The sequence below is a fragment of the Terrapene carolina genome, unplaced genomic scaffold (assembly GCF_002925995.2).
Source record: "Terrapene carolina triunguis isolate 2854851 unplaced genomic scaffold, T_m_triunguis-2.0 Scaffold49, whole genome shotgun sequence".
NCBI classification, from domain to species: domain Eukaryota; kingdom Metazoa; phylum Chordata; order Testudines; family Emydidae; genus Terrapene; species Terrapene triunguis.
The window spans coordinates 474,624-488,732 of record NW_020664400.1 but is presented as its reverse complement, the minus strand read 5'-3'; the positions used below and the strand labels follow the sequence as shown (position 1 = coordinate 488,732).

The 14,109-nt window shown below is 39.7% G+C and overlaps 1 protein-coding gene across 3 annotated transcripts in view; it reads left to right on the top strand.

The window, feature by feature from the left end:
- LOC112110903 (cadherin-10) overlaps window positions 1–14,109 on the top strand; it is a 101,904-nt gene that overhangs the window by 28,408 nt on the left and 59,387 nt on the right. For all 3 annotated transcript variants that reach the window (XM_029912605.1, XM_029912603.1, XM_026656557.1), the window contains exon 2: window positions 12,142–12,436. In XM_029912605.1, the coding sequence (XP_029768465.1) occupies window positions 12,142–12,436 (295 nt within the window). The remainder of the gene's footprint in view (window positions 1–12,141; window positions 12,437–14,109) is intronic.

Here is a 14,109-nt window from a genome sequence, read left to right as displayed (position 1 = left end):
TTAGTTGAAAATAAGAAGGATGATTATTGATTAATGGTCCTTAAACTTTAGGAATAAGGCTTGGCAGCGGCCTTAAGGAAAAAACTCAAGTGGCTTTATATAAATTGGAGAAAATGAGAGATAGTAGTTTAGAGAGGCTATGTTTAGAATAGTGTGCTCAATTTTGGTCACATTATAAAAAGAATACAGAAGTGAAAAGGGCAAACAGAATGATACAGGGACTCAAGGATTTCAGTTATTCAAAAGGGTTTGAGAAACTAGACCTATGTTTGGAAAAGAGGAGATTAAGAGGGGGCATGAAGTTAGGTATATATAGTTCTGAAGGCAAAAGCAAACCAAATGGAGGCTTTTTGAGTGAATGTCAAAAACAGCAAGCCAAGGTCACCAACCTAAGCTGAGCAAGGAGTGCAAGAATTCAGGCGGGTTTTTTGTGTGTGAGGGTGGGGGGGGGGGCGGGTTGTTTTTGTTTTTAACACAATAGAGTGAATATAATATATTCCATTATAGAAAGAGCAAGAGAACTGTGTGATGCAGTGTGCTTCAAGAAAATTCATCCCGCCCCCAAAATGGCATAGATGCTTTGTGGAAGGCTTTGGTGAGAGTGTGGAGCCAGTTACTGTGATTTGCACAATTTGGATATACTTTTCAGTTAATGATGCAGTGTATGGCATAAATGACCAAGGGCAGCAACTAGCATTTTGAAGAAAATACTGTGGGGTACAACTTCTAAATCATAAGAAGACTAAGATGGGCGTTTCTAATTTTAGTCATCCTGTGATGTTTCATTTGAAAAGTAGTCTGGGAATAAAATAGCCTCTTTGGTATCCTGAATGTGAATCAAGTCCGTATTTATATCATTAAGGTGAAAGAACAGCTATTTCAGTATCTTACCCTCTTAAGAATTGTTTTAAAAGATGCTATATTAATAAGTAAGGATTTAATGTAAACCATTTTAGTTAATGTGATGGGTTCCCTGGGGTGCAGCCTGGAACTGGGGTACCACTGAGCCCTCTGTCTTACCAACCTGAGCTCCCTCTCACACTGTGATATTGTGACAAGCTGTAAACCTCTCCAGATATCCACAAACAGGGACACATCCAACTGAGTTATATGAATGCTTTTGCCAGCCACTCATGAAGTAACAATAAAGAGGCTCCAGCCAATTCCCCCACAGCTCCCCAGCCTAGGACCCCAGAGCTGTACCATCTTCCCCTGGTCAGAACTGACCAGTGTAAGTTTATTACCCAGTCCACCACTTCTACAAAGGAAAGTGGACATGCACCAGCCCTTGCAACCTGAGTAAATTTCCCAAGCACTTCAACCAAAATGCACTGTTTTAGGTAAAATATAAAACAGATTTTTTAATTACAGAAAGATAGATTTTAAGTGATTATAAGTAATAAGTGTACAGGTCAACGTTGGTTACCTAAGAAATAAAAGTAAAATCACAATCTGAGTTCTATAAACTAGACAGGATTTGAATCAGGCAGTGTCTCTCCCTGAGAGATAATACAAGCAGGTTACAGACCTTATTAATAGCTTATTAATAGTTTTCATATTATTGCTATAGAGATTATTCAGATGCTCAGCCAAATCAGAGACAACTATCACAGCTTCTGGATACAAATCCAGATCTAATCTGATAGATTTTATAAAATGTACACCAGGAATGAAACTATGATCACTTCCACCCAAGTGAATCACCTCAGTGTCCGGAAGATCACAACTTCTTAGCTCACCAGTTAGATACTGAAGAGTAGGCAAATTATGATGCTAAGGCAGGCAACCTCTCTCCATCCAAATCAGCCGGTACTCAGCAATGTCCATGTCATGATGTAATCCTTGCTCTCTCACCAGCTTCTGCAACTTCATGATCCAAGAATCCCCAGCATCCATATGTCGGCAACCACACATATTTCTTTTCCCTCAGCAGTCAAGGTACCTGCATTGTCAGTTCCAAACCTCTGGGCTGTGTGTCTTTGGAAACACCACATTAAACTGTGCTAAAATCAGGAAGTTGCCACTTCTTTCTCCTCCCAGTCCCTTCCAAACCCCTGAGGGACCAGTAAAATACAGATTTTCTCAAACAACCCACCCAAGGCTTACTGATCACAAATCTTCATTTTCTGCCCCTTCTACAGCTGGAAGACCTCTCGCCATCCCTCTCCTCCTAGCCCCACCACCTAGCTTGAGTAGACATATTCACATTAGCTCAATGAAAGCTAATGCACTACAAATAAGAGGGTAGCCTTGGTATCATGGGCAGTGGTGAGCAATGGCATAGGACAGCTGCCCCAAGAATGTACCCATGCCAGTATAATAACAAAGAGTCCCTGCCCTAACGCAGTCATAGTCTAAATCAATTGGTGGATCAGTACAGGGTTTGCACATGGGTTGGGTTGCACTGACAGGGTTGTGGGGTATAGGAAGTCTGGTATGTGTTGGCACAGCTGGTGCTGCTGTGCCACTATAATTGGTTTCCAGAACATTCATGAACACAACATTGACTTAAGATTGAGAGGTAAATGTTTTGCCCAGCCCTTAACAATTTACATTTTACAGTGATTCTATTTGGAAACAAAGAAAACCATGTTTTCTTTGAGCCTCCAGCAATAGCCAAAAGAGCTAAGAAGCATTGATGTTAATGAAGTTTTGCATTCATTTAAAAAGAAAAGGACTTAATGATGTTTATACATAATGCAAATTGTGTAATAAGATGTACGAAGGCTAATGCTGTTTTAATGGTTATTTGGTTAATACCTAAGCTCCTTTATAAAGTCATATTTAAGCTATCTAATAAAAAACATGTTGCTTATTGTTGGCACGAAGGTTTCCTCAAACTGTTGCTTAATTACCTCTTTGATTGTTGTCCTTACTGAAAAGCCTGTGTAGATTAATATTTTTTTCTTTCCTGTGTTTATGGAGTTTCCAGTGCAGTGAAAGAAAGGGCTGCTTTGGGTTTCAGCACATTAAGCTTTCTAATTCACCTTAGACTAATTTATGTAGATTGTTGCTGAATACTTGGCTGAGTGGGGGTATGCTCTTGAAACCTGGTCAACTCTTTTCAAAATGCATAAGTGGACAACTTTCAATTATACTCTATAAGGGTTTGCAGCTCCAGAAACTAACATGCCAGCAAAAAGAAACATTCCAATGTTGAAACATATAAACTATGCAATAATGAGTATAAGGAAATGTAAAATCCTAGTCATAAGTAGCATCTTCTCCCCTCCACAACCCTCCCATGAGATCCCACACAGTGTGCTGAGATCCTTAAAGAGGGAAGAGAAAGGCAGTGGACAGTCCCAAGTTGGGTAGGGGTCGGGCCAAAGGATGTACATCACCTTGCCCAATAGCTATGTGAAGAACACCTAAGAGAGTTGATCTAGCTTGAGATTGCTTTACGTTTATCATCGAAACCCCTCTGCCACGGGAAGCCTGTTTAAGGGCAGGTCTACACTAACCCCCCAAGTCGAACTAAGGTACGCAACTTCAGCTACGTGAATAACGTAGCTGAAGTTTGAAGTACCTTAGTTCGAACTTACCTCCGTCCAGACGCGGCAGGCAGGCTCCCCCGTCGACTTCGCGTACTCCTCTCGTCGAGCTGGAGTACCGCAGTCGACGGCGAGCACTTCCGGGTTCGACTTATCACGTCCAGACAAGACGCGATAAGTCAAACCCAGAAGTTCGATTTGCTTGCCACCGAACTACCGGGTAAGTGTAGACCTATCCTAAGAGGTTGTGCAGTAGCCCTGATCATGGCTGGGGTTGGTCCTACCTTCTAGGGAGTGGGAAGGGGAAACTGGGCTTCAGAGTCAATGAGGAGACCAAGTCATTATGTGGATGGTTCTTGCCTCTTATAGATCAGCAGGGTTTGTGGGTCAGCCCTACAGCTCAGTCCATGGCAAACACAGCTACCCTGCCAGAATAATGTGGGAGAAACTCCACGAGGAAAACCTCACAGTGTCTCCTTTCCTATTGGCTTGAACCATTATCAGGTACAGGTTATGTACATATTCTGCACTAATCTACTTCTGATCTTGTGCTGTTTTAAAAGGAGAACTTACCGTAATATTTTACTTTTTGCACTAAACAATGGAAGGAAAATTAAACAGTGGCCTGATAACTCTCAACTATCATTGGTGCATGGTATCAAATTAATCTCTAGGTCCCACTGGCTCTGCCAGAATGAGAATGCCTCTGCCAGAGTAGATGTGGCAGCACAAGGCAGCTGCAACTTCCCCCTCTGCTAGATGGGCTTGACCTGGGGAGGGGCATAGCCAGGGTGGCACTGATTTAACACACTCATGATGAAGCCTCTGTTGCTCCTATGAAGTTCGAAGCCTACAACAGCAAGGAGTCATCAGCCAGCAACAGATGTCATGCTGGAGAGCAGTAGTTAACAATGGGTTTACAGAGTCTTATGGGATTTGTTCAATTTTTCTCCCCTCTCTCCCAAATAACTTGAGTGGGTTTACACCAGAGGTAAATTTGGCACAGTGAGGCTAATGAATCCAAACTGAAATCAACTAATCTAACCTTGGCTGTGCAGTGCAGAGTGGAGTATTTGTGTTTGTCTGTTCTGAACAAGTAAGAGTATTTCAAAGCTTTTCTTAGCTCCCAGCCAATATGCAGTTGCTGTACTTTCTTTTAACTTTGTTCTCTCTTCATCTTCCCCAGTCCCACAAAATATGCATTTTTCCTCTCCGTTTCTCACCCCTTTTAAATAACATGCAATAGCACAGGACTTGCAAGCTGTGACAACATAAATGAGTGAGATTTCAGTAGATTAAGAGTGAGACTGTAAGTATCTCATTGAAACACAGTGCAAAATCCTTCATCAGACAAGAGAGTTACTTTAAAAACTACCTTCAGAATAAGTCGAAATAAGTGAATGAGATTTGGCACCAAGCTGCTTCACTTAAAACTCAGCACTTAGGGAAAAGATTGTTCAGGATAGATACTCTAAAAAGAGAAAAGGGAAAGGAGAAATGGTTTTGCCACATCTGTTGTAGATCTTGTCTTCTAGGCTGGTACAAAGGGAAATTAACTGACAAGTTTTAATACCTTATGTTTTGAGAGTTAGGGGAAATAACTGTTCTTCAATACCATAGTTATTAGAATTAGGGTCTGCTTTTGTATTTTATAAGTAAGCCTTCCTGTAGGAGGTAATTGCAAGGAGAGTACTACTATACTACAGAGTGTTCAGAAAAGAGATGAATGAAAAAATAAAAGGTTTGATGCTCCTTTTTTATATCGGAATATCAGTGTTTAGGGCAAAGAATTACAGGATAGGTGAGAACACTTCCTCCAATATATGATTTAATTCATATAGCCAATATAATTAAATAGAAAGAAGCTAACAAATAAAGATGGAGTTAAACATTCCATCTGAAACTACTGTTCAAAACTGTAGAAAATTCAGGACATTTTCTAGATCTGAATTTCATATCTAGGTTTTTATGTTGGTGTACATGCTACTGAAGATATACACTGTACAGAGATATTATTGCAAGTTATAGGAAGTAAAAATGCATTTGGGAAGGTAGAACTGAATAGTCTGTATTATTTGGTGAAAACTGCTGAGGAAAAAAGTGAAGATTAGTTTTATACAGGGGAGTTTCTTATATATTACTGGGCAGTAAAACAAGATGAAAATGGGCTTGAAATGAATTGAAGTTTAATGTAAGAATTCAGTTGATAGATTTTACTTGTAGTACTGTTCTAATCTGAAAAGTGACTACATACATTCTTATTATTTGTATTTTGATACTCTGAATTTTACATTAAATAAAATTCAGATAACGACCTTGGAATCTGTAATTTGAATAGAAACAAATTGTATTAATCCTTACAACAGAATACTTGCCATTATTATTAGCTATTCCAGTATTCCACATTTTCTTGCATGTGAAAATGGCACCTTCTTACTCAGTCGATCTGCTCCTTATGTTGTTCAGAGTAGTATCTTCTGGCTTTTCTGATGGAAGTAGATTTCAATTTTTTTACTTCTGTTAGTACTACAGAAAGAACCCAACTTTCAGATTCCATGTGGAGCTTGGAGGGCTGGGAATTAAGGAAGAAAAATCTTTTTACTTATAGAGTGAGCAGATTTGATTCTGGAATCATTGAAAGGCAATAAAGATGAAAACCTCCAGTGTAATTTTCAAGTCACTTTTCGAATTAGAACTACACTGGTGTAAATCTAAAGTAACTCTATGGACTTCAATGAAGATACTGCAGAACTCTAGAGGTATAACTGAATGGAAATTGCTCTAGAGACGTATTAGTCTATCATCTTTACATATCTGTCTTTTCCATGAAAGGGGGGTGGTGGTGGTGGTGATTGAGTCTGAGTTAGCTCTATTTTATGTAACTCAATTACATTTTCTAGCTGTTGTGTATCTTTCTCTATTGCACTGCTAATAATGTTTCTATAAAAGCCATACACCTAATAGGCTTATTGATACATCTCTTTCCAAACATTGTCCATTATTTATTACACTTCATTCATTTTAATACTACTGCCTTATAGTAGTAAGTGATAGTGCTCTAATGAATGTATTTTCAGGTAAACAAAGTATTTTAATCTCATTGATAACTAAATGCACAGAGCTGTGACACATGGTAATTGCAGTTGCTGTACAGTGAGTCAGACCTGTTGAAAAAAAAATACAGCAGATATTCTGATTTTTGTCTAGTAAGATAAATTATACAGTGGTGACCACTGAAAAGTAAAGTGCTCCTGTGAGAGGTAAAACAAGAAATTCATTGGTTTGCAAAATATCAGGTATGGATATAGAAACAAAACCACATCTTCACAGCTGATTGTTTTGTGAGACAAAATTGCTAAGTGAAACAGATGTCTCTTCCTTTCTCAGCTTGGCTGTCATGAAACACAGATGCCCATTAGCCAAAAGAGCTATATGAAATGTTTTACACTTAAAGTAGTATACAGGAAAACTTCACCATCTTATTTTTTCCAACTTCCCTGCTAGTCTGGAAAAGACAAATCACATTTCACTTGGGACAATATTTTTAAATTGTCATAGAACTAATTAAAATAATTCAGTATTTCGAGGTTTTTTTCCCAAAACATCATTTATAATGGACATTTCTAATATTAGCATTATAGGTGGCCATCTTACTAAAAAGAGGGGGGGGGGTCTTTTTTTTTCTTTGCAACAATGCTATGTGAAGTCAGTGTCAGAGGACCTGCTTTTGATCTCACAACAGAGTAAGGCTGTAGCACCTTGCAGAAGTTATTTCATTTTTGACATGTGGCAGTGCTTACAGAATGAGCTAGAATACAGTCTACGTCCTCATCTCACGTCTGTGTGTTTTACTGCTTTTCTCCTCTAATTGCCACCTGTAGATTGACCTACAGGCCATGAAGCTTAAGGGGAGAGTGAGCACCCTACACTAACGTGTGCTTGGTGTTGGAGTAGGATTGGGTGCCAGCATACTGCCCCTGCAGTGTCTGTAACACCATGGTGATAGGTCCTCCCAGGAGTTCTTCTGAAGTCTTTATGTTAAGTGTGGGAACTTCAACCTCTTTCTAAATATTCTGCTCTGCAGTAGGGCAGCCAGCCACCACCAAAACATTCATAGGTGTGTCCTCAAAGTCCTTTATTTAACTACTTCTGGTGCATTTGGGTGCTGTAGAGGAAGACACTCTTTGTTGACTAAATGCTGTGGCTTTTCCCAAATTTTCATCAGCAGTTTATTAAGTACTTTTTGCATATACGTAGCAGCTGAGAGACCATTTGAAATATGACAAATCTTAGAAACTGAGCATAGGTTTGTGATCCTTTTGGAGAAACAGAGTCCCATTTTAAATTCATAACAAAAGAGTTTAAAGTACTATTGTGACTATTATGAACCGCCCTACTATAAAGAAATGGGAAACTATGTGTCTATCTCCATTCTGTATTGGCTTTATCCAGAGTGTCTAGCAATATGAAAAATAGGTACAGTCCAAGTTCCAAACTTTTTTTTTTTTTTTTTTTTTTGAAATTTTTTAGGATTCACCCTAGTAAATATGTCGCGTAAATACTGTAATTATCTGCCAACACTGGGCCCCTGAGCACCTAGGGGAGAGGAAAGGTATATGTACACCTGACACTCCAGTCAGAACCCTTTTTTCTAATTGGATCAGCATAGAACCAGGTTTTTTGGTTTGCTGGGGGACTTGTACAACTAACCTTTTTGGGACTGAGAGAATTTTTCGCTCATAGCCAGATTGGCTGGGGCAGGCGTGAGTTTTTTTTACCTACTCCACAGCAGCTCCAGGATCTCATGGGGGTAGGGTCAGGAAGTATCATTCAAGTTGTCACAACTTAGCAGGTGGCAATTGTCAAGTGGAAGTATTTGTTCCAGAGGGCGGTCCAGTTTTCTGATAAACCAGAATTGGAAGTGCATTTAGGGAAGTATAACATGGTACCTGGCCCCTTAAATGAAATTGGGCCAGCTTCTCCTGTTGCAGTCCTGCTGCACCCTAGTTTGGTGTAATGGGGAGAGTGGGGATGCCCCAGGGAGTTATAAGTGACAGGCAGTCCAAAGGCAACAGAGTTTGGAATCCAGAGTTCAGAGAACAAGAGAGCTCAGAAGAAAGGCAGAGTTGGGCTGAGAGCTTCAGGAAGGGGCTGCCCTTGAAGGAGGGAGCAGGGAAAGTTTCTTAGTGAGCAGCAAACCAGACCAGGCTGATGAAAACATGAGGTACTTGAGAGGGCTCCACCTACAAACTTCCCCAGGACACCGAGCCACAGCCAGAAAGGGATGAAGCCTCAGAGCAACAGAGGGAGATGCCTGCTAGCTCTCTGAGCTGGAGGGCTGAAGTCTGGGGGATGATGGAGGGGTGAGTTCACTGATGTCTCTGGGCAGGAGCTGGAACTATAGGGAAACAGGGCAGAGAAATGCCCCAGCTAAAGGGGCGGTTATGAGGTGCAGTGAGAGAAGTCAAAGCTGCATTGGGGAGCTGGGGCACAGTGAGAAAAGCCAGAGCTGTATTTGGTGTATTGATGGACTGTAGGGACTTGAAAGAGTGAATGTACTATTTGAACTGTGCTGGGGAATTTTGAATTATGATTGTGGGACTTTTGTAATAAACTAACCCCACAAAAGGGCCATTTACATGTAGAAGCATGTATGGAGTTATTGGGGACTCTAGAAGAAAAGGGGATACTGAGGTAGGCACACTTTTTGTGCCATGGCCTGCCATAGGAGGGCACCCCAGGCAGGGCCACCATAACATAGGGGAAGGCATGCCCTACTGAAGCTAAGGAAGGGGTTGGGTCCTATATCTGGTACAGCAGGGAGACAACTCCTTTTCCCCAGCCCCAGAACTCTCATATTACAGGAGGGTGGTGGGGTCTCATCAGGGAGAGCTGACAGCATCTCTCAAATTGGTGGGCACTTTTTGGGAAGGAATGATGACATGTATTGTACAAGTTATTGCTGGATAGTTCCCAGGTGCATTAATAAAGCTGTGGCCTAATGTAACCACATCCCTTGCATCTTGTGTTTCTTCCTGCATGGTTGGGACCATGTACCCCAGATGTTTGCAGACACATTTGTTTGCATGCCAAAAAACTACTTCAAAACGAGAGTTACTCTTTGGTAATTCAATTTATCTCAGTCTCTTCTTCTCCCTTCCCATGATAGAGCACCAGGGATAGTGTGTATCATGACTCTGCCCTCCCCCCCACCCTCCCGGAAGCACATAGCTGAAGGAACTGTCAGAGAGATTTTCTTTTCGTCCTTGGGTAGGTCTAGGAGAAAACCAGGGAAGAAAATTAGAAAGCAAGGAAGAGGTGGAAGAGAAGGAGCCTGAGGAGAGGTTGAGACTTCCAAGTTGTAAGGGCAAAGAAACTGGAGGGGGAAAGAAGAGGACTTGGAGCTTACATAGAAGAGTCTTCCCTTAGAATTACCTTCCTTGCTTTCTTCCTGTTAGATGGTGCCAGCTGTCCCTGACTGTCTTCCTTTTTTGTAGAAAAAGGGAGATGTATGACAAACATTTGTTTTGTGTACACTGTTTATTTTTAGCTCAAGCAAAATTTAATCTGTAATTCTTTGCTCTGTGCTTACGCTTACTGTTAGTTATTGTGAATCAAGAGAGAATGGGAAAATGGCTCTAATCAAAGTTCAATAACATTTAATCAATTTTCTAAGTTTCTCAGTTTCTAAGCTGATAATGGCTTTGATCCTAGATCCTGCATGAGTTCCTTCCCTTCTCCAGGATCTGCTCATTATGAGTGTGTGGGAAAAATTCAGCTTCTGCAAATTTACCACAGCAAGAGTAATTAATCGTCTGACCTTTACTTCATCCCTCTGCTCCATTGAACTCATTTGGTTTCTGCACGGACACCTGAGGATTGCTACATCAGAGCAGACCAGTGGTCCATCTAGTCTAGAATTTTGCCTCTGATATTGGCCTGAAATAGATTCTTTAGAGGAAAATATGAAAGCAACATAGTGCACCAGGAAAACACATGTAATAACTGGATACCATGAAAGAATATTTATACCTGATCTAAGTGTGTGATCAGTTTATTCCCTAAGCATGAACATATTTTTGTTATCCTAGCTTATATGATTGAAGATGGTATTCTTATAAGTAGTCAATGCTACTTTAATATTGCTATGCTGTTTTCCCTAACTATAGTTAAGTTAAAAAGCCCAAAGTGCTGCACTAGTTTTATTTCATGTGTGAAACTTTTTGGATCATTCGAATACTCTTGCGGCCTGACCATTTTTTTTTAAGTGAACTTTGATTTTGTTGCTACAGTTTTGTGCCTGTAAATAAATGTTGCAACAAATGTGATGGTGCAAATAATTGTGGACACATTTTATAGTGTTTAGATGTCCAACTGTTTGCACCTATAAATTAATGTTATTGTTGTTAACTATTATGTACAGTGTCATTAAATGCACAAATAAGTTAGTGAGGCACGTAACTGCATGTTTACAATGATCATAAATTTTGCCAATGGTTGCTTGAACTCACTAAATGGGCTTAAAGAGTTGGTGGTTGTTTTTTTTTTTTTTTTTAAAAATTCCATGCTCAACATCGTGGCCACAAAATCAGAAGCAGATTAGAGATGCTTTAAAAAATAATATTGGGGCCTTTATCAGATATGACACATCTGCGAAATTTAAAATATACATTTCAGGGTGAAAATAAATTGAATTATTCAGTTCTGCAAATCAGACATAACGGACTCAATGAGATAGCAGGGAATTGTGTAACAGGAAGCGGGGAGGTGGTGTTGAGTGTAACATTCTGGCTTAGCCAATTGCATTTCAGTACAGTAAAAAATAGCAAAACGTTTTGCATTAGGGCTCTTCCAATGTTAGAAGTCATTAGTAAAGAAAGATATCTAGATAATCTGATTTAAATCAATACTGATTGCTTAATGAATCTGTTGCTTTTTGGTTTAACCCATTTAAACTATTTGAAGGGCATAAAAGTGATAATGAGTTACACTGAAATGTACTCCAGTTTAGGAGAAGGAAACATAAATAATAAGAAATAAAAAAATTAAAAATTGTGTGACACACCACCAGTTGTTCTGTTTTCCTTAATTGTCATGTATCCTGCCATGTCCTTTATCTGCTTAGTCAATTTACAACTAACACAGCAGGTTGTGAATTTTTAATAGGCTCTCTTCAAGGAAAGAAAAGGTCAACATTAACATAAAATTCTTCTTTAAGATTTGTGGCACAAACGTTTCACAGCAGAGAACAGGTGTTGCTGGAAAACTAAAATCTGCCACATCAGTCTAGTGAAATGACTCTTTGTGTTAAGTAAGGGAGACGTGAATGCTTTAATACAGCATAATGACTGCAATGGCTTGAGCATTGGCCTGCTAAACCCAGGGTTGTGAGCTCAATCCTTGAGGGGGCCATTTAGGGATCTGGGGCAAAAATCTGTCTGGGGATTGGTCCTGCTTTGTGCAGGGGGTTGGACTATATGACCTCCTGAGGTCCCTTCTAACCCTGATATTCTATGAAATAGAAAATGAGTGTTTTTTTCAGTCCTCATCTTGTTTTTTTGCATGCAGAATGACTTCATGTCTTAAAAAAACTGACCCCCTTTTTAAAAATATTTTCTCTCTCTCTCTCTCTCTCTCTCTCCTCTAGCTTCACTCTGACCAGGACAAGGGAGATGGGTCTCTCAAGTACATTTTATCAGGAGATGGGGCTGGTACTCTTTTTATTATTGATGAGAAAACAGGTGACATTCATGCCACTCGGAGGATTGATAGGGAGGAGAAAGCCTTTTACACCCTTCGTGCCCAGGCTATTAACAGAAGAACTCTGAGGCCAGTGGAGCCTGAGTCAGAGTTTGTCATAAAAATCCATGACATTAATGACAATGAACCAACATTTCCAGAAGAAATATATACTGCTAGTGTTCCTGAAATGTCAGTAGTTGGTAAGTAGTGATTTCTGGTGTAAGGACATACTTTTAACTATGATCTTTAAAGTAATGATTTCCCCAACTATTATAAAGTCAGTTAAGTCCTGATTTTCACGCAGAAGGTAAGTAATATTAGTACTTTTCTCTGTTTAGAATTAGAAATAGGCCTGAGATAAAACCCTACATCTGGTGCAGAGTTCAGGGTTCAGACTCTGCAGCCAGATCCAGATACACATTTTATGGATGGATCTTTTGTCTATTTATAATCTTAAATACATTAATTCAAACTTTGTTGGAATTTGAATGAAAAGATGTGATACATAATTCATGGTTTGGTCCAGGTAAATTGTATCCCTCCCTGAAATCTGCAGGGAAAAGGTGAGTGGGGAAGCCTTTGACAAAAACTTCAGTGGAGTGTTTTCTTTCTTTTTTATAAATCGAAGCCCCGCTAGTTGGCCTTCTCTCTCTGGGTTCTGTGGCTGAGGAGCTATACTCCCTTGCTCCTGTCTCCTCATGCTGGTGCATTGACAACAGACACAGTCCTGAAGAAGCTTCTGTTCATTCTCTGCCTTTGTTCCCCTCTTTTCATTTTTTTTTTGGGGTGTGGACTTTGTTGTTACCCTTCTGGTTCTCCCACATCTTGCCTGTGGCTGGTGGTAGTCGGAATCCGAAGTGGCTTCCTTGTTGTCTATATGCTTCATTTCACCCTCTGTCCTGGCTCTCAGGCAAGAGCTTTGCCAGTTCTCCTTCTCATTTTTACTCATGGTTGGTACATGGGCAGGAGATGAGCAGTTGATAGGCAGACTCCAATGGAAGGAAATAAAAGTACTGTTACACACTGTGCTACGTGCTGAGAATGACTCTGAGGTAAATGTAAGCCAGTACAAATAACATTCAGAATCACAATTAGTTGACAAGATGCTGAATTCAATTTGTCCTGGTGTATGCAGACTGCAGTGTTGTGATCAGCATCATGTCAGCTAACCTGCTCAAACTTATAGAACAGTCCTCCATATGATGATAACAATTTTACAGAAGAATGTTTTATGATAACAAGTGGTCAATATTAAAAATTCACTATTTGTCAGATTAGCATACAATTGTATATGTGATACCAGTTTCCTACTATGTTTAGAATACAATATAACTTGAGTAACTGTGGAATCTGTTGGTAAATGTTGACTTTTCAGTGGCTACTAAAGTATGACTTACAAGTATATCATATAATGTTTTGAGAGACCTCACTGACCCTCATTAGTATTTACAATGAACAGAAGAAGACATGGACACTAGAAGATAAGAACCCGCAGAGAACTTTACAGAACTGTGTGGGAGCATCATCCTGTTAACTGCATCTAACTAGATGCATCTACCATGTAGTCTAAACCTCCCATCATCTCAGAGTTTCAACACTGACCAAGCAATGTTTATTTAAAAAAACAGTAATGCATTATCCGTGAAGGCACTTCACAGGGTTATATTGGGTCTAGGACTGTCATGCGATTAAAAAAAATAATCATGATTAATCGCATTTTAAACAATAATAGAATACCATTTATTTAAATATTTTTGGATGTTTTCTACATTTTCAAATATATTGATTTCAATTACAGCACAGAATACAAAGTGCACAGAGCTCACTTTATATTTATTTTTGATTACAAGTACTTGCACTGTAAAAGAAAAAC